At 46.7% G+C, this 20,716-nt stretch overlaps 1 protein-coding gene across 1 annotated transcript; it reads right to left on the bottom strand.

Annotated features, from left to right (window-relative positions):
• Window positions 1-2,069: 2,069 nt before the first annotated feature.
• Ddo (D-aspartate oxidase) lies at window positions 2,070-15,650 on the bottom strand. Its single transcript, XM_005363556.3, has 5 exons — window positions 15,568-15,650; window positions 13,690-13,864; window positions 12,412-12,520; window positions 11,673-11,849; window positions 2,070-2,853 (listed from the first exon to the last, which is right to left on the bottom strand). Exons 2-5 carry the CDS (start codon window positions 13,859-13,861, stop codon window positions 2,286-2,288), a joined length of 1,026 nt encoding a protein of 341 aa, XP_005363613.1. The 5' UTR covers window positions 13,862-13,864; window positions 15,568-15,650; the 3' UTR covers window positions 2,070-2,285.
• Between the last annotated feature and the right edge of the window lie 5,066 nt (window positions 15,651-20,716).

Genomic DNA, 20,716 nt, shown 5'->3' with positions numbered 1-20,716 from the left:
TAGCGCTCCTGCAAACACATGCAAAATCATGTGCAAAACCTCAACAGGAAAATGAAAATAAGTTATGCTGGGAATCTTCTCATCTCTGCATTTTAAAATAATCTTTAAAGATTTATTTAATGTATATGTATGTGCATCTATATGTAGGTGTGTGTGAAAGGGTAGGAATGGCCCCATAGACACATAGATTTGAATGCTTGTTCATCAGGGAGTGGCACTATCTGGGAAGGAGGGGCTGGGAGGGGCTGGGAGGTGTGGCTTTGTTGGAGGAAGTGTGAGGTGGGCTTTGAGGTTTCAAGGGTCCAAGTCAGGCTCAGTGGCTCTCACTCTTCCTGCTATCTATGGGTCCAGATGTAGAGCTCTCAGCTCCTTCTCCAGCACTGTATCTGCCTGCATGTCACCATATCCCACCATGATGATAATAGACTAAATCTCTGAAACCGTAAGCCAGCTCCAGTTGCTGTTGTCATGGTGTCTCTTCACACCAACAGAACACTGACTAAGGTGTGTGTGTGTGTGTGTGTGTGGTGTGTGTGTGTGTGTGTGTGTGTGTGTGTGTGTGCGCACACACATACCTACAAAGGCCAGAAGAGGGCGTTGGACTCTCTGAAGCTATAGTTCTAGGAGGTTGTGAGCAATCTTAACTGCTGAGCCATCTCTCTGGCCCTGTCTCTGTATTTATGACTATTCTCATACCTCCCTCAAATACCTTCAAGATAGACTTGATTATTCAGAAACAAAAGGCACCTTCTTCCAGAATTAAATGATATCCATGCCCTAAGATTGCTTATCTCAGTGAATGGGTGCATCTTCTAAGCCAAGAGCACTCCTGAGGGTCCACACTGCACAGGCAAAGTTAGGGAATCACACTAAATTATTCAACTCAGCAATTCTCAAACTTATTTTACTGCAAGACACATGTCTTTCTTCCCCAATACTCTTTAACTTAACATGAAGAATACTTTGTATTTTTATGTCATTTAAAATGACTGTTCCATCTCCATTAGCCAATTAGCTTTCTGGTTGCACAGACTACTCAGTCTTCAGCCATGCTCATTCACCGTGCAGCCAGCCGTGTTTCCGTCATTTGTGGTAATGGAATACGCAGCCCAGGTGACTGCCGTGGTAGATCCCCATTGTCAGCTTTACAAGATGGGGGAGTTACTTAGATGATTACTGAAACACCCCTTTGGGTGGGGCTGAGGGTAGATACAAACGACCTAATCAATGACTTAATCCATTGATGAATTCAAGAACTGAATGAACTATTGGGAGAAGGGAGATGTATAGGAAGTGGGGGCTGATTGGAAGAGGTATAAACTAGAGTGGGCGTGTACAGGCTGTACCTGGCCCTGATACTTCCTGTTGCCCCTCTACTCTGCTTTCTTACAGGCCTGAGCTGAACAGCTCTGTTCTAAAGGGCCCTCCCTTGGCATGGTGGACCAAAACAATGAGCAAACGAACTCTTTAGGTTGTTTCTGTTGGGTGTTTGGTCCCAGAAACAACAGAACATACACATTGGCAGACACCTAGCTGCTCCCAAACTGGCGATGTTTTCATAGGCAATTCCACCTCCGTCTTCTACCATCATTACCAGCCAAGGGGAGGAAGCGGCTGCCTGCACTGGCAATAACTGTGCTTTGTCTCCAGTTAAAGACAGGAGGTCCGCACTGTGTGGTCTTACCTAAAGAAATAGTAAGGCTTGTTTGGTTGGCTCTATGACCTAAGAGGATCTCACACAACTCTACAACTGACAGGGATCCAAGTGTTTCCCACATGTTGTCTCCTAGTACGGGTTTATGGATTAAAGATACAAAAATCCGTATCACTTATATCATTCATATAAATTAGCATTAGATCCTTCCCAAATGTTACCCTAGATAACAAGTTTTTGTTTTGTTGTTTTGTTTTAGTTTGCTTTAGTTTTTCAAGACAGGGTGTCTCTGTGTAGTCTTGGTTGTCCTGAATTCGCTCTGGAAACCAGGTTGGCCTCAAACTCACAAAGATTGGCCTGCCTCTGCATCCCAAGTGCTGGAATCAAAGGCATATGCCACCTGGCTAAACATTTTTTTAATAACACATATTTTTTTAATAACACATATTTGGGCAAAATGGAGTTTCGTTAGTGGCAAGCTTTCTGAGTCTACTGTGTTGTATGATTTCTTATTGTGAAAACAAAGATCAGAGTCAACTTGCCAGCCAGGAAGACATTACGAGGCCCCATCATGAACCCTGAACTGTGCTGACCAGCATCACCTGGGGTCATTCGCTACACCTGGTGTCAGTTACAGCTTTGACACAGGAGCTGGGGTCCTGAGGGTCCGGATCCAATCCATCACCAGCCTGGTGGCTTCCAGAGCCGAGCCCCAGTGCACTGAGATGCCCCCACTCCCGTGGCCATAGTTGTGGACCACAAGGAGCCTCTGTCCCCCTCGAACTAGGATCTCCTTCTGCAGACGCACACCAGGCCGGCTGGGCCTCAGGCCCACTTTCTCTCTTAGGTTGCGGGCTCTGTGGAGGGAGGGCTCAAGAGCACAGCATCGAGAAAAAATCTCTCTGCTAAGTTCCGCATCTGGGGATAGATTCCAGTCTCCTTTGTGTCTGGTTCCTCCCAGGGTTACGTAGGATGTACCAGGGTAGATGTATGTCAGGCCACTCCCATCTCGGATGAAATTCTTCACCCAGGGGGCCTGTGCCTGGAGCACTTGGCCCCTTACAGGGGAAATCATGGAGTCTCCCACAAGCTGTCGGCTTCCCAGGCCTGAGCAGTTGACCACGATGTCAAAGGATGGTTGCAGCTCCCACAAGTCTTCTATTCTCCTGGTGAGTAGCAGACCGCCGCTTTCCTTTAACCTGGGAAAGAGAGACCAGGGTGAGCCTTAACCACCTCTCACCACTTCCCAGAAATGAAGGACAGGCCCACGGGAACAATAAAATCTTGGGAGCTTCCAGAGCTCCCGGCAGCACAGCCTAGCTCCATCCTGGGCCAAGGAAGACTCTTATGGTTGGTCCTAAAGGAAAACCTATTATGGAAATCTAAAACAAAGAAATCATATGTCTTACTCTTAAAACATTTCACAGAGTTCCTATATCTAAATGCAAAATAAATGCCAAATTGACTCAGTGTGCTTTAAACTGTCAAGCACTTCTTGTTCCGACTCTGCTGCCTCCGCATCCCGTCACGCATTGTTCGTTCTTGCATGCGGCTCTGTGTTAGTCAGCTCGCTCTGGTAGATGGCTGCGCTCTCTGCCTCTCTCTCTGTCTCTCTGTCTCTCTGTCTTTCTGTCTCTCTGTCTTTCTGTCTCTCTCTCTCTCACACACACACAGAAAGAGAGAGAGCATACACACACACAAACACTCACACACTCCTTTCACTCCCTCACAAACACATACCTCTCTCTCACACACACAGAGAGAGAGAGAGAGAGAGAGAGAGAGAGAGAGAGAGAGAGAGAATGTTTTCACAAAAGGAACAAAACATACAATTGATGGCATAAACAACAGCTTTTTTTTTCTTTTTGACCAAATATTTCACTAATGAGAAGGAATGGCTCAGGAAGCCTGTAATCACTGTTGAATTGTAGGGTAATATACACAGCACAAAACCTCACTACTTGGGCCATTTTTACGTATACAGCTCAGAGGCGTATTGTAAGTGGCAATAGGTAAGCTCACATTGTTGCACAACCACTGTCACCACCCATCCCAGCAACTATCTTCATCTCCAATGTGGAAATTCTGTAGCCATTAAAAAAATAATAACCCCGGTAATCTCATCATCTTAATCCCTTGTAATCCTATAATCTTATTTCTAGGTTCCTTATAGGTTACAGGGGATTTAATAAAGAGACTCTTGGCAGTTCTGTACAACAGATGCAGGTTGGTGATCTAGAAGCAAAACATTGCTAAGGGGGGCAAAAATATTGGAAGGCACGATGCCCTTCCTCAAGGGCCAGAAAGAGAACTGGAAGACAGTGTAGATAGCTGAAGGGTTAAAGTTTAATAAACAGATACAGATAATGTGCACACTCACACACACACACACACATACACACACACAAACACACATGTACACACGCACGAACACACACGCACACTCACACACACACACACGAACACACATTGGCTCCATCTCAGGAGAACTCTGACAGAGCGGTAGCCCAGAGACGTCCATCTCCCTGTCTGTTGTCCCTCAAGCACATCCCAGAGAGAAAATGAAAAGCCAAGACTGACAACAGTAACAGGTGTGGGTGTCTGTGCTCTCCCTACCTCTGAGAGAGCAGAGGTGCACACGCTGCTTCTCAGCACACCTCCCTTCCATGCCAGATGAACAAAGGTTTCATGCGAAGGAAAACCTAAGAAAAGTCAGAAACTTCTGGACGCACCGTAAAGACGAGCCTAGAAGATGACATTTTAACACAAGAAAAGACTGACATTCTACTCTCTAGCTGGAAAGTTCCACTGGAACTTGCACTGTGATTTGGAAGGAATTGGCTTTGGGCACTGGTCCCCAGTTCTAGAAAAATTCACAAGTAGAGGAGAGTAAACAGCATCTCCGCTCCAGGCATCACAGGCCCCAACAGCAGCTCAGTCAGCTTTGGAGAGTGGAGTTGCGTCTTCTCCACAGCTCAGCAGAAGGTGGCTGCTCGTCAGAGCTCAGCCCCTTACTCAGCACAGCCTCTCCCACTGGAGGGACCACTCCCATGCCACCACTGAGCAATCTGAAGGACAGCCGGAAACCTCTGGATTGGATTCATTTATGATATATTAAATATTTACAGAAGGCCCAGCTGTGCTAAGCCCTCAGTAACTTGAACCTGGAGTGTACTTTCCATTCAGCTCAAGAGGTCATTTCAAGCACTAATTTTCACCCTGTGTATCCTAGCTTGTTATTCAGAAAACCAGCAGAAGGCTATGACATTTACCTGCGGCAAGAAAGCCAAAGGTTCCTGCAACATCTACATAGGGCCACAAATAACCAATAAAAACCTCTGGTGTGACAGAGTGACGAAAAGGAGGGAGGACAGGAGTTTCCACTCTCTCCACGGAACAATTTGGAAACTGAGATTATGTGCGTTGGATGCACGCTAATGGGCAGTGTTTTCAAAGGTGAAGTAGTTCTCTCAGGCTTAATGTTGCAAAGAAGAAAGAGAGAGAGAGAGAGAGACAGAGAGAGAGACAGAGAGAGAGAGACAGAGACAGAGAGAGACAGAGAGAGAGACAGAGAGAGAGACAGAGAGAGAGAGAGAGAGAGGAGAAGAAAAGAGAAAGGAAAAATTGTTTTTTTGTAGTGGCACTAACCCATTTGTGAGGCTTAAGAAATAAACACCAGCACCATGAAAAGATGGGGTGGAAAGAGTATAAGAGCCAGAAGGAGGGGAGGAGTGCTGGGACAAAATGTCTACTGGACATTCTACAGCTATTGTAATCATGAACTCCCAGCAGCTGTTGGGAGCTGCACGAGCCTGGACCCATCAACATTTCATCACAGATGAGGAGGGCCCTGGAGACCCCACCCTTCCCTTGGTAGCTGCTGGAGGAGGAGGAACCGCCCCTCCCGTTTTCTAGTAAGTAAACAATCCCCACCCAGGTTCTGCAAGTAACCCTAAACTCAAAGGGTCAGAATAAAGAAAAAGGGAAAACACACAAAAGCAGAACAGGAGCTGTCTGGAAGAAGGATGTGTTGTTTGGGGCTTGATTGTTTTTGTTTTTGTCAGCTTGGCACAAGCTAGAGTTATCTGCAAAGAGAGACCCTCAGCTGAGAAAACACCCTCATGAGTGTGCAGTAGGCAACCTTGGGGCATTTTCTTGAGTGACAATTGACATGGGCGGGCCCAGTCCGCTGTGGTTGGGGCCATCCCTGAGCAGGTGGTCCTGGGTTCGATAAGAAAGCAAGCTGAGCAAGTCATGGGGAGCAAACCAGTAGGCAGCACCCCCCCATGAATCCTCATCAGCTCCGACCTCCATGGTCCTGCCTCCAGTTCCCTGCCCTGTTTGAGTTCCTGTTCTGACTTTCTTTCATGGTTAACTGTGGTTGGAACACGTAAGCCTTCCTGCCCGAGCTGCTGTGGGCATGTTGTTTTCTCATAGCTCTCGGTAGCAAACAGGACAAGGGGTTTCAACAGAGGGGGTAACGGTGCTGAAAACAATTAAAATACATTACGTACCTGCATGAAGTTGTCAAAGAAAAGAAAGTAGGCACCAAGGAAAGATTTTTGGGAAGTAGGGCATCCACCCCCCCCCCCACACACACACACACTTTTCCTATAACCTTGGTAAGCTGGCCAGCTTCTCTAAGCTTCCAGCCTTCCCTTCCTCCGTGTTGCTGTGAGACTGCCCTCAGCAGCTCACTGTGGAAATGAGAGGAGCAAGGTCTGGACCAGGGCTGACAAACCTGTGACATACCACAGCTGCAGCTGCTCAGTCAGAGCTTTCCTAGAAAAATAAGAAGGATGAAGGGTTTGCCGCACTCCTATAGAACATGAGCCGGGCCATGTAACCCGTGGGTAAGCCTGTGCACATCTGTGTGTCACTTATATTTAACTATGACCACGGAGACTCCTTAAAGGTTTTAACTAGCCTTTCTTCTGAACACTGTCTTGGGTTTGTTTTTCTTCTATGTGCTAGTCCTTGAACATTATGTCCTGTCCTCGGCCATCTAATCAGAACTCAGGGTTATTTTTTTCTAATTCAGGGAAACAAGTGGACCTACCAGTCTCAGGATTCCTGCAAATTCTTCAATTCACTGAACTTGTTTCCTTAACTAAGGAATAAGTTGTCAGGTCTGTGTGAGAATGCAATAAATGCAAATATTCTTCTTTTCTATTTCAACAGCCCTTGCTGAGAGCTGGGATGAAAGCCCAACATGTCACTGGAGATGGGGTAGGTGATGGATGTATAGCTGGGCTTTTGGAAGGCTCAGCCAGACGCTGTACTGGGTCCCTCTTGATCCTTTTTCCCAGGAAGAAACCTGCTGCACATATCCAGACAGGTCAGCCAGTCCTGTTTCAGTGTGAGTGTGTGATGTTGCTCACCCATTACATATCCCCAGCAAATACAGTAAGAGCCTGGCACCAGTGCAGAGGAGGAAACTGTATCCTGAGGTCAGATGTTAACTTAAATGACCAGGTGCCTAGAAGTTGCTTTTACAACCATATGAAGCTGCTATTACAGCAGTTGTGGAGACCAACTAGGGACAGAAAAGACTCAATCATTTTCCTCTGGAGAGTCTGGCAAAGGAGCGAGACCCCAATTTGCAAAAAGAGCACAGCATGGCCCCATAATCCATGAGGAAAGGGGGCTCTATTAACTAAGAGTACTTGGCGGGAAGGAGGGGCTCTGTGGGAGATACTACAGTGGGGACTGGCAGGAGGGAGCAGGGCCCCTTTGGTGGGGGAACAGGACAGGAGGGAGGGCACGGCCCCATGAAGAGGAAAGCTAACTGCACAGACCATGCCCTGGGACCCAATCACCTGAGATCAACTCCCTGAAACACTTAATAAATAGAAAATGAGGAATGACAGACATTTTAAATCACTTACAATCCAGGTGGGCTCCAAGCTGCCAATCATGCCTTTGAGACGGGCTATACCTTATTTTGCGAATGTTATCTACATAACCCTCTGCATTGCTGTGCTATAAGGTGAAAGCTCGTATTGTAGATGTACGTCTACTCTGGAGAGAAGGTAGAAAGACTTGGTGCTACACCTCTGCAGACGATATCCCCTGGAAAACTCTATGTCTTGGTAGAGGATGGAGGCTGGCACTGTGCCCATGCCCAGCTGGCATCTTAGGCAGCTGAGCATCATCCTTCAGAGGGTGCAGGCACCAATTCCCAAAGCATGGAGGAGGCCAGAGGCAGGGTAGGGCTGCCTGGAGTTGGGGTTCAGAGCTGAAGGTGCCCACCCTGGCAGGGGTGAAGATAATCTAGAGATATTTGTGCCTCTCATTTTAGCTATGAAACTAATGAAAAACGGATGCTAAGAAATTGAGATTTCCCCAGGAATCTCATGCTGGGAGAAGAAGGCTGAGACCCTTGTGTCAGATGGTGGAGGGGGTGTCTCCTGGAACGATGTTTTACACAGCCCTGACTGGTTAGTCCACCTTACAGGAAAGACTAGAGGTGGACACAACGGAGAAAATCCGACCACACTCTGACCAAGCTATTCCACCATAAGTACCTCTGGCCTTCTATTTAAACCCAAGCCTAATTTTAGCACCCTGAAGGTCGATCTGGTTCTGGAGAGTGGACTAGGCCTCTTTGATCTTCTTCACAATGTGGCTAGACTGAACAATGCTTCTTTTTCTGCTTTTCACTGTCACCAGCGTGTTTAATCGGTTTATCGAGGATGGGGCCAATCCTGGTTTAGTAGGGCCACCAGTAGCTCTGAGCCTAACAACCCCAGCACGGATGGAGGACATCTCTCTCCATATGTCGTCAGCTCTCCTCTCACCCTAGAATGAATGAGGGTGATTCTGGCCGGGGGAGGGGGGGTCTCCAAAGTCAACCAGAATGAGTTCTTAGTCCCCATGGGGAAACAGGTTGAATGAGTTCTTAGTCCCCATGGGGAAACAGGTTGAATGAGTTCTTAGTCCCCATGGGGAAACAGGTTGGAGTGGAGAGGAGACACACAGTGAGGGGCTTGGAAGGAACATGGAAGATGAAGGGTATCTGACATAAAGAGAGGTAGAAACAGTCGGGACTGGGATCAAGGACAGGAACGTCATTAGAGAGTTATATTGGGATTATTATATGTGCATTGCTAACCAGCTGAATTAATTCCAGATGAATCCCTGCTCTCAAACCAAAGAATGACACCTTATTATCAGAGTTTAAAAAAAAAAAATCAACCATGTTCAGTCATTTTATTCAAAAACAAGAAGAAAAAAGAAGCCTAGTTTAAATTTCAGTTGGCAAGTCCTATGCATACAGATTTACAGGGGAAACCCAGTTTCTTCATAGCAACTCTTCCTGTCGCTATGCTCCACTTAAGTTCCCCTAGTTAGAGCTTTTAAATGGATCTTAGGTTTATAAAGCAGCCAAACGCATACAGTCTAATTCTGCCCTCACAGCGTTACTTGTCTGCTGACTGTGGCCCTCGCTAACTCCCTCACAACGAACTGCCGGCTGTGGCACAGCTTTCTGAGTGTCCACCCCAGCCTGGCACTACTCCATGAATGCGTACGAATCTCCAGGCCACACCAGGCACCAGGTGTAAAGCAGCCTTTAGTCCCTTGGAGGAACGTATATGGATTTGGTCCAGGGCTTCTATAGGCATTGGTCCTGAAGGGGAGTAGCCATGCTCCCTTAGTCCATAGAGGAGGTGTTGTGTTGAGGAAGAAAGTCCAGCCAGGAAGATGCCTTAGAGCATCTTAATAAAAGCCACCAAGGCCATTACATCCGACACACCCTTCATCTGTCCCCTACAAGCCTTACGGCCACTATCAGGAAACACAGGCAGCATCCTCTTGCCACCTTTGACAGTGTCCCCTCACTCTGTCCTTACCCACCCATGAAAAATCAACAGAGAACACATTTAGCCCTGTGCGGGAGCCCACAGTCTCACACTCTCCTGACCAGGCACTGGGGAACAGATGTGGGACAGGGAGCCAACCCCTATGATGGCGCCTCTCAACCTTCCTAATGCTGCAACCCTTTAATACAGTTCCTCATGTTGTGGTCACCCCCCAACCATAGAATTATTTCATTGCTACTTCAGAACTGTAATTTTACTACTGATATGTAGGCTATCTGATATGTGATTCCCTCCTAAAGGGGGTTGTGACCCACAGGTTAAGAACCACTACCCTAAGGGCTACTTCAGTGGGAAGCTCTGTTCCAGTAGACCCACTGTGCACTGGATAGGAGGAGCAAGAATCTGCCCCACACAGGAAAAGGCCTTTGCAAGCTGGACAGACTTAAAACTGGGAGAACCTGTCCCCTAGGTGGTGCGCAATGCCAGTGTGAATTTTTATATAGCTTCCTAGGAAATCACAAGAGTCAGGCAGGTGGGAAAAGACAAAAGAATACACACAAAACTGGGGGATGCCGGGCCTGCCCAGGAAAAACAACAGAGGTACCAATCAGTATGGGCAGGGAGGTCAGCACTATGTGCTGTGTGAGCCACCTCGGGGCCATGGGATAAGGCCTGGTGTCCTGGAAAGAAACCAGCTAAATTCTAGGCCTCCAGCACTGAAAGGGACCAGCAGGCTTCCTAGATGTCATCAAATGCAGGGTGGCTCTGGACTCTTCAGGATAATTTATTTAGGTAGGCTGCCTGGCAGGAGATGTATTGCCTCTGTGATTTATTTCCTCGGACAGCAAGCAAAAAAAAAAAAGCAGCCAAGCAGGTGACTTTACTGTCCCAAGACATAAAATATTACCTGCACAGGTGATTAAACCTCTGAGGGCTCTTTGTGTGCCAGGTTGTTCTTGACACCATGGGCAATGTTTGAGAAGGAGATGAGCTTTTCTGTTCTTGGAAAACATTAACAGTTTAAGTTGTAATAAAATAATATCTCTTTTTTTCTGGGTTGATGTACCATCCTAGCAGGTGCTGAAGCTGAAGTCATTGCCACATGGCATACTGGGAGGAATGTTCCCTTCAGAATGAGGACACAGAAGGCTGAGCACTCACACTGTGGGGAAGAGGCGTAGGAGGCAACGGAACAGGCCCAAGTGTAAGGAACAGCAGGGACTGTGTGACTACCCATCTGGATTCGCCCAGCCCACAGAGTGAACCCTAAATGTCCCATTCCCTCACAGTGACATTGCCCCATTTTGCACTAACTTAAAGGGCTCCTCTCAGGCTGCAACAAGGCCCTGCCCCTGTTCCACAAAGTCTTTCATGGAAGAAAAGGGGTTAGGTAGCCTTCGTCATCCACCATATTGGCCATCTGGCCAGATACCAGGCTCATTAAGTAGATTTAAAAAAAAAACAGAAAGAAAACTAAATTTCAAAATGCCTCTGGTGCACAAACATTTCAGATAAGGGTTATTGACCCAGTTCCCAGATTTGGGGATTGATAGATCCTATGTTTTCCAAGCCCCCAACCTCATGCAATGGATGAGCAAACCTGCAAGAGATGCATTGATGGCTCTCAAGTCAAAACACTACCGCTGTGTACCCTACAAAGCTAGGAGAGGAAGTGCTAAAGCCCAAGCCAAAATGAAAGGTTTAAGGACTGAATTTTAAGGAAACAATTACATACTTTAGATAAACCCTCAATTTCAATATTCTTATTCATAACCAAATTAATAATAACCATAGTAATAATGATAACTAATAATAATAATAATGATCAACCTATTTTACTAAAAAAGAGAAAAAACTAAAAAAAATATGATAAACATAAGATTTTCTCTTCCAAAGAAGAAAAGTTATAAATGCGTTGCCTCAAAGCCTCCATTTTCTGAATAAAGAAACTAAGATTTCTCAGTAACTGGCTTTTCTCCGGGGCAGTGGGGACAAACGAGGCACGAAGTTACCGTGAGTCCTTGCCACGTGGACACTCTCTCCAGAGGCTTCCACAGAGCCCCGGCCATTTGTGAGCAGCAAGACAGTCCAAGAGAGCCCTTAGGAGCCCCGGAGAGTCTGCTGTGTGTTTTACTAACAGCTGTGCAATAATTTATCACCATGTCAAACAGGAACACAGGGACATTTCAACCAACCTTTTCTCCAGCCATGGGAGGTAGGCAGCGGTCTCACACTTCAGGGTTGTAAAAGCCTGACCAAATTCATACTGAGGGAATTGCTTCAGCTCCGCCTGGGTCATCTTTCGAAATCCCAGAACGACATCAGCCCAGAAAGGCATCTCTTCAGTGGGGACACTCCGAAATACCTGCCACCTGAGGCGCGGGAAGAAAGAGGTGCTCCTTAAATTTTGTGAAACCTTGTATTTTTCGGAAAGTGCATATAAAGTTCCCTCATGATTTTTAAAACTTCACTTCCTGTAAACCCAAAGGAAAAGATGAGTTCTTCCATCCCCTTGGGTTCAGGCACCTGCACGGCTGAGTTCAGATCCTCAGAGGCAGGCATGCATTTGTAAAGCGCTCTCAGGCTGGGGCTTTACTGGGTGGTGGAGTTCCCAGCAGGCACAAACCAAGCCAGATTTCCAATTCCCAGCATGGCAAAAAACAAATAGCATGTCTTTTTAAATCTTCAAGTTAATTTATTTTTCTCTGAAATGTTTTTGCATTTCACATTCCTTGAAGAAACTCAAGAAAACATTTGTGATAAGAAATTGCAATAGTTATTTATTGTTTATAAAAGCCAACTGATTCTGTTAAGTAATGTTTCCTAAGTTTTCTGAAGCCATTTCTAAGTCTTCCCTCTTACAAATATGTCCTGCTGATCTCTGATATCTGTCTGTGTTGTTCTAATTCTACAACTCCAGATTCCTTTTCTTACCCAGACACCAGGTGAACGCCCGCATCTGCGGCTTCTGCAGACTTGGCAATTGTGGACAGGTGCTGGAAGGTCTCTGTAAACCACTGCTTCTGCGCGGGCACAGGCGTGTCTGCAATGGGCGGCAGAGAGGACATGATTGTGATACTAACGCACTCAGGGAGGAGCGTTCAGACAGGATCCACGGAGTTTTCGATGCTGATGTCTATCTGACCCACTCCTGTAATGATTTATTGATGGAGGGAAATAGACTAGGCAGGGCAGCCTGACACAGGAGCCAGAAGCATACAAGGAATATTCCCAAAATGCCAATAAGAGCAGGAATCAGTGCATGACTAGGAAATCCCACCAAGGACATTGTTGGGACAATAGGAAGAACTGAGAGACTCCTTACAAGTGGGCTGGAAAAATGAAGGGTGACCAGCAGGGCCCCAAGTCAATAAATACATATTAGTAGCAAGACTTTTAAATAAAGCACTGGCTATAAAACCAATAAATAACCCTTTAATATTGAATAAATAAATATTTCATTGTCATCAATGAAAAGTGTGTCTGTATGAGTGCAACACTCTCTTCCAAAATTGCAGACAGGCTGCTTGTTTAGAGATAAAGAAGAAGTAACAATTGCACTACAGAATTCTGTTAGACCTCATAGACTGTCCTACAATAACACGTCAGTGTGGAGAACTGATTTAATATACACTCCCATGTTCCTGCCCCTGCACCCTAAAAACAGAATAGTGGCTAAGAACCATATGCTACAGAAATCATCCCCAAATAATAGCTAATTCCAATTCAACTGTGGATTGAGCAAGCATGGTGACCTAATGCATATTCAAGTGCCGGTCAAACAAAACTATAGCAGCCGGAGCGGCAGGAATAATTGCAAATGCAGGTGGGTGATGGCTCTATGCAGGGCACTGCTTGGAACTCTGTGAATATCAGCTCATCTGATCCTCACAAGAGCCTACCGGATTGGCACGGAGCAGTATTTATCAGGTCTCAGGCAGAAATCTGGGGAACAGCGCAAAGCCTTCCACTAGCAACAGCAGAAAGATGAAGCTGGCCCAGAATACCAAGGCTCTCAGCCACAGAGAGAGAGCGGAGGACCTGTGATTTGGGTGACAAAGCCCCTCCCTCCTTTAAAGATGCCCCGGGTACACCAGGCAGCCTTCAGGCTCACTCACTCCGGCCTGGTATACACAAGGGGACTCTGAGCGAGGATCACAAGAAAAGCACCTAGTACAAAATTAGCATCTTGCAAATAGATCCCTTTCTCACCTGGATACGTGTGAGGAATAAGTATTCCAGCTGCTACATTGCTGGTGGTATCGGGAGAGAATTTGTCTGAGATGACGGTAATGGAACATCCGGGGACCATCTGGGATATGCACACAGCAGTTGACAGTCCTATCACACCAGCGCCGACGACTGCGATGCGCACGGTCTCCATGGCCTGAGAGGAGAGAAATGCAAACTGTCCACCTTGTTTAGGGAATCCTCTGCCCAATTAAAGCCCCAGGCGACAATTCTTTCCTTACATCAGGCAGCCCTCTCAGAGTAAGATGTCTCTCCGGTGCTCCCGTGGGTGAAGCCCAGCAAATCTTTAAGCTCTCACTCCATGAAATAACAGTGTGAGCCACGAGGTCTCTACAGGCATTAGTGACCAAGACAAAACCAGTCTAGCTCTGCCGCCATGCTCACCACCACACGGCGTTTGGACGCAGCTTTCTAGTCACTGTGCACTTGCGTGAACTTTTCCGCCACGGGCACATCCTAGGGAGTGCTGGTGAGGTAATCAAAGCCTGGGAAGGTGCTGAGCTGTGGCCTATGCTCCTAGGACCCGCTGGAGAGCAGACACAGAGGCACCAGCAGGAGCATTTGTGCACATCTGTTTGGAAGGATAGCATCACGGAGAGAGCTCTATTGACGGAAACCATCACTGTTTTCCCTTCTTCACAGCTCTGGAAAGCAACCCCCTCTTCCCTGCCTCCTGACCCCATCCCTGTCTCTTCCTGCTCTCAGAACTCTGGGCCTGAAGTGCCTGACCTGGGACCTGAACAGCACATTTTCAAAATAAGGGAAGCTGGGATTCTGGCTGGACTGTGCCCTGGATGGTTCTATAACATGAAGGAATGGCCCATGGTCTTCCAGCTTCCATGCCCTCATGAAGACGAGAACAAATGCATTCTTATTAGCTCCTACAGTGGTAAATGAGAGGCCATGGAGGCTCTCTCCCAAATAGGCCTCTTGTGGGAGGGCATGGGGAAAATGTAGGTTCCAGGTGCCTTTGGTGGGGGCCCAAAGGCTGACATCTGTGTGGGAGGTGAAGAGGGCAGCAAAGGCTTCAGTACCCTCCCCTGGCAGCCCCTACCTGCCTTCACTTCTTTGTCTTGCTATATCTGCTCCCTGCCCAGCTCCCTTTGTCGGGCTCAATCCAAATTAAAGAGGGGGGACCAATGTAACAATTATTCTAGTTAGTCACTGCCACTTGGGGAGCAAAGTTTTAATACCCAACCAGCTGTTCGGGTTGTCAGCATAAAAATCTGCCCTTCGTACAATTCCTTCTTGCAAAGAAGAACAGCCAGGGCATTAGGTCAGGTGGAAACAACGTGGCAGAGGCCGTGAGGGCTGGCTCTGGGGGTTGTCTGCTTCCTCCCTCGCTCTACAGGACTCCCACTCTGTGAGCTCCTGAAACCTTCCAGGGAGCTTTAGAGTGTGCTGTTTCTACTACTGAGCTGTATTGTTTCTGGACAGGCAAACTGAGACACTAGACCACCAGAGCTGAGGGGAAAACGAGAAGGGTTCCAGGCACAGGAGAGTCTGGCAGAGAAGGCTGGAGACCCAAGGAGGGAAGTCCTGGAGCCCAGGGGAATAATAGAAGACAGACAGCCATGTCCTCACTAGCCCCGCTATTCCACAGTGCCTTTGCCTGCCCAGCAGCTTTCTCCACAGCTCTGGTAAGGGCACAAGGGCAAAAGCCATCTGTGACTAAGAATAAACCAGCTGCCAGGTAGGGGAAGTAGAGCCAGAAAGAGAGGAAGGATCCTGGTATGGTAGGACTTGTCGATCTCTGGCTCCAATCCCACCAAGTCATACCCCCCAAACTCCCAGAATGCAGACAAAACGACCCCTGAGCCAAAAGTGGGATTCAAATACCTCTGAGAAGGCTGCCTTGTATCTCCCGGAGGCCCTGGCACCAACACTTGTTTTCCAGTGACCAGTTAGCCTGGTTTCCTAAGAGACAGAGAAAACAAAACTCCTTCCCATTGGGGAAATGATTAAGCACACTCTCCCTGTGCTCACTCTCTATTGGCCCATTCCGCTGCAACTGCCTCTGGCCAGGAGAGAGGAGCATGCAAGCTCTGTGGAGCCACATCCCTGCCAAGCGTGCTAAGGAAGGTTCATCCCCCATGGCCTGTTTCTGTCTGCCTTCCAGGCACTTCAGCTTGCCACCTCGCCAGAGCTTCTCCAGCTGATCTGTTTGTATGGTAAATAACCGCGGCCTGTCTACCTTCCAAAAAGTTCTGGGTAGAACCAAACCCCTGTTTCTCCGATGCCCAGTCCACAGCTGTCTGCCATCTGCCTTTAGGTACCTGGCTCTGGTGGGCAGCTGCAGATGGGGGACGATCAGGGCGCAAGGTGGGGAAATGCTGCTGATAGCTGCAATGCAAGCCTGATGGCAGCTGAAACACTTAGAAAATAAGTTAGAGGGAACCAAGTGTTTATAGAAGGGAGGCAGTACTTGCTGAGTGTCAACAGTGCGATGCACTGATCATCACGTCAAAGTCGTTTGAGGCAGTCTGATGTATAACAGTAGTGATGATATATTCTAAAGATTTATCTTATATTTAAATTGCTGTGGTACGCATACACTAGTGCAGGGCACTGAGGCCGGAAGAGGGCATCAGATCCCCTGGGGCTGGTTGTGAGCCTATGTAGGTGCTGGCAACAGAACTCTTGTCCACGGGAAGAACAGCCAGTGTTCTTAACGACTGAGCCATCTCTCCAGCCCAAATCGTATTTAATATAAGAATAACAACATTGCTATATTAATAGGAAATTTAGCACTGCCCGTGCTTTTGCCACCATGTAACACTGCTATCCTGAGATGGGATAGACATTATTGCACCCTCCTAGTTCTATAGGAGATAGATCACTGAAGATCCAGGGCAGTGAGCAAAGGCCCAAGGTCTCCTGTGTGATAAAGGCCAGTCTGGGTAGTGGACTCTAGGCTCATGCTCTCAACCAGAGCAGGGTCCTCACTCTCTTCTCTTGAGCCAGTCAGCTGACTTCTGAGTCTGTTTCCCAACCAGAAAATGACGGGAAAGGAGCTTCCCTTCGCAAGTTGCTATGCGCCTCTGGTGGGCTTCTCTAGGTGAGACTCTAAATACGACAGTTCAGGTGTCAGAGAGGAAAAGACTGTGTGTTCCCTTTCTGTACCCATAGTATCCGTCACTCACTGTGGAATACTTCCACTTTTTCTTACACACACACACACACACACACACACACACACACACACGACAACCGATACAACAGATTCTCCATCAGACGCCTCATCCAGTTCATCAGGATTCTCATCTAGTTCAGATGCCAATCTCAAATCTCAGGTGGTGCCCTGTGCTTCACCACAAATCTAGGGTCTTGCAGTGCCCACACCAGGGCTAATTGATTTGCTGTAGCACCTCACAGGACTCAGGAGTGCTCTGGTACAGAGGCTGCAGGGGAGGAGCCAGAAGGAAGCTGCTGACCCTATCCCTTCAGATCTTATGTAGACTTACTTCCGTACATGTGACCAGCTACAGCTTTGATCATTGAGGATCAATTCTCCCTTACCTGGAGAGTGATGATGGAGGATGCTGGGAGCCTCTGCCTTTTGATCATGCCTTGGTCTTTTCCATGACCAGCCTCTTTGATGAAGGAGGCCCTCATTCACAAGTCAGTACATGCCTACACAAAAGACGCTTCTATCACTCCAGGTTCTAAGGGGTTTTAGGAGTTATCAGGAACTGAGAATAAAAACCATATGTAGACTGTATGGTATCCCATGAGATAGCCATATTTTATCAGTCACAATGATAGAATCAGGAAATGCTTGCTGTTTAGTTCCTCAGTTGAGGGACATTGCAAAGACTTTACGAGAGAGTTTTAAAGAATTGAGATGCTGTTTGCCTCTCTAGTATCAGGTAGAGTAAGACAGGCCTCTAATAAACAGCACAAACATGGATGCTGTGCAGGCTCAGGAAAGGGGAAGAAATGTAGGAAGACCCCAAGGACCACCAAGACCAGATGAACAAAGAAAAGGAAAGATATATATATATTGGGTGGTGGATGGTGTGACCAGGGACAGAGGCCAGAAACCTACACAGTGAACCACAGAGAAAGTATTGCCCAACCAAAGAGAGGGAGCTACTGAGAAAAGAGAGAGAGAGATACTGAGGAAAGAGAGAGAGAGAGAGAGAGAGAGAGAGAGAGAGAGAGAGAGAGAGACTGAGGAAAGAGGGGAAGCTACTAAAGAAAGAGAGAGAGACTGAGGAAAGAGAGGGAGACATTGAGGAAAGAGAGAGAGAGAGACTGAGGAAAGAGGGGGAGACATTGAGGAAAGAGAGAGAGAGAGACTGAGGAAAGAGGGGGAGACACTGAGGAAAGGGAGGGAGGTACTGAGGAGAGAGAGGGAGACACTGAGGGGAAGGAGGGAGGTACTGAGGAGAAGGAGACACTGAGGGGAAGGAGGGAGGTACTGAGAAAAGAAGGGAGCTGAGGTTTCTGTCCCACCTGGTCCTGCAGTCATTCAGTGACAAAGAAACACACAGAGGTCTGCATTAACTATAAACTGATTGGTCCATTAGCTCGGACTTCTTATTAACTCTTATAACTTATATTAGCCCATAATTCTTGTCTGTGTTAGCCACATGGCTTGGTACCTTTTTCAGCGAAACAGTCACATCTTGCTTGCTCTGTGTCTGGATGACAACTGCAGACTGAAACTTCCCTCCTCCCAGAATTCTCGTTGCCCCGCGTCTACTTCTTGCCTGGTCACCCTATATTTCCTGCCTGGCTACTGGCCAATCAGTGTTTATTTAAAATACAAATGACAGGGTACAGACCATTGTCCCACAGCACTTTCCCCCTTTAAAAAAACAGAATGGCATGCCAATGTGGGGCTGACCAAATCCACTTAAAAGCCTGAGAGTTTGGGAAGTTAGTCTAGAAAGAAAAGAATAGAGTTAAGGATGGCTTCTTTGATGGAGGAAGGTCATTGGTTAATAAAGAAACTGCCTTGGCCCATTTGATAGGCCAGGCCTTAGGTGGGTGGAGTAGACAGAACAGAATGCTGGGAGGAAGAAGCCGAGTCAGTCTGTTGCCATGATTCTCCCACTTCAGACAGATGCAGGTTAAGATCTTCCCTGGTAAGCCAGCTCGTGGTGCTGCTACACAGAATATTAGGAATGGGTTAGATCAATATGTAAGAGCTAGCCAATAAGAGGTTAGAACTAATGGGCCAACCAGTGTTTAAAAGAATACAGTTTCCGTGTAATTATTTCGGGGCATAAGCTAGCTGGCGGCCAGGAACCAGGCGGCAGGAATGCGGCCCGCCACTCTTATTACAACACTTCTTGATAGCAGCACTTTCTCAGGTCTGCTCTGCTTACTAGAGGTAAGGGCTCTCATTTAAGAGAGGCTTCCTGACTCTTCTTTAGCTGCAAAACCTTGCAGCTCTTTTAAAAAGTCCTGCCACAAAACACTCAAATAGTGTTGTTGAAAAGCTGACTGCATGATTTTCAGTGGTGTCAGGGACCTTGAAACTCCATAGAGTGGTGGTCATAAATGTGGCTCCAGTTGGTACCTCTGCCTTTCAGAAAGCTAAGGAATAGCCATCAAAGCCATGGCTTTAATCTTAGCCATATCGCTTAGCAAATTAAAGACTCATATGGTCAGAAAAAGAGAGGTATACAGTAAAGATACATTCAGATGAAGAAAACCTCTAGATGGTTTACAGTGTGTTAAAAAAATATATGTAGGATTGGGAGAGAAAAGAAAAAAGGATAAAGTCCTTAAAATAAAAAACGAAAGAAAAAGAGCAGTTGGGTATAGTGGCACACACCTTTAATCCCAGCACTTAGGAGGTGGAGGCAGGCAGATCTCTGTGAGTCTATAGAGTGAGTTCCAGGACAGCCAAAGATACACAGAGAAACCCTATCTCAAAAAGCCAAAAATTAAAAATAAAAATAAAAGAAATAGGGGTTAAAATAAAGCCACGTAAAAATGAAAAATGCACAGAGAGTCTGGATACTGTATGTTATTGTGTTGTCTTTAGATTGTTTGATGACTGAGGAAGGAGGAACAGTTGCTAAAAGATATTTGATTATAAATGCTGCTGGATTAATCTAATCTATGTATTTTGAGAATGCTTTGACTTTAAAATTTAAGTCAAAAGATATGTTACTTTAGATGTTTTGCTTTTGTTTCCACAGGAAATAAGGGACTGTGGATTCATTCTGGGCTAAGAAAAATCAGGTTTGACCAAGGAAGACCACCTGAGAAATCTCCGATAGGAGGAATGGCCCAGATGTCTGAGTTCTACACCCAGAACAATTCTAAGACTGAGATGATCAAGCCTCACAGGATACACCAGTCAGGACTTGATCATAATTCTAAATTTTCTTTAGGTCTCCATAAGATTATCAGTGCCCCCAATCAGCAGGAAGTAGCCTGAAAAACTACGCCCACATTCCCCCCAAAAAATGTACTATGGATGTTTGCCTTTGTTTAGAATGTTGGTTACAAGTTGTTATGGATAATGGTCAGTAGAAAAACTAAACAAAGGAAATTCAATTCAGAGTTCTTGTTTAAAGAGCTGTGGGACAATGGTCTGTACCCTGTCACTTGTATTTTAAATAAACACTGATTGGCCAGTAGCCAGGCAGGAAGTATAGGTGGGGCAAAGAGAATTCTGGGAAGAGGGAAGTTTCACTCTGCAGTTGTCACCCAGACAGAGAGGAAGCCAGGCACAGAGCAAGCAAGATGTGACTGCTTTGCTGAAAAAGGTATCAAGCCATGTGGCTAACCCAGAAAAGAATTATGGGCTAATATGTTATAAGACTTAATAAGAAGCCTGAGCTAATAGGCCAATCACTTTATAACTAATGTAGACCTCTGTGTTTTTCTTTGGGACTTAACAACTGCAGGAACCAGGCAGGACAGAAACCTCAGTCAATACCTGAAGAGAGAGAGGGAGCTATTTGAGGAGAGGGAGAGAGAGGGAGACACTGAGGAGAGAAAGGGAGCTACCTGAGGAGAGAGA

Source organism: Microtus ochrogaster, linkage group LG9 (assembly GCF_000317375.1).
Source record: "Microtus ochrogaster isolate Prairie Vole_2 linkage group LG9, MicOch1.0, whole genome shotgun sequence".
In the NCBI taxonomy this organism is placed as follows: Eukaryota; Metazoa; Chordata; class Mammalia; order Rodentia; family Cricetidae; genus Microtus; species Microtus ochrogaster.
Note: the sequence above shows the minus strand (reverse complement) of the source record. Positions and strands in the feature narration are given on the sequence as shown.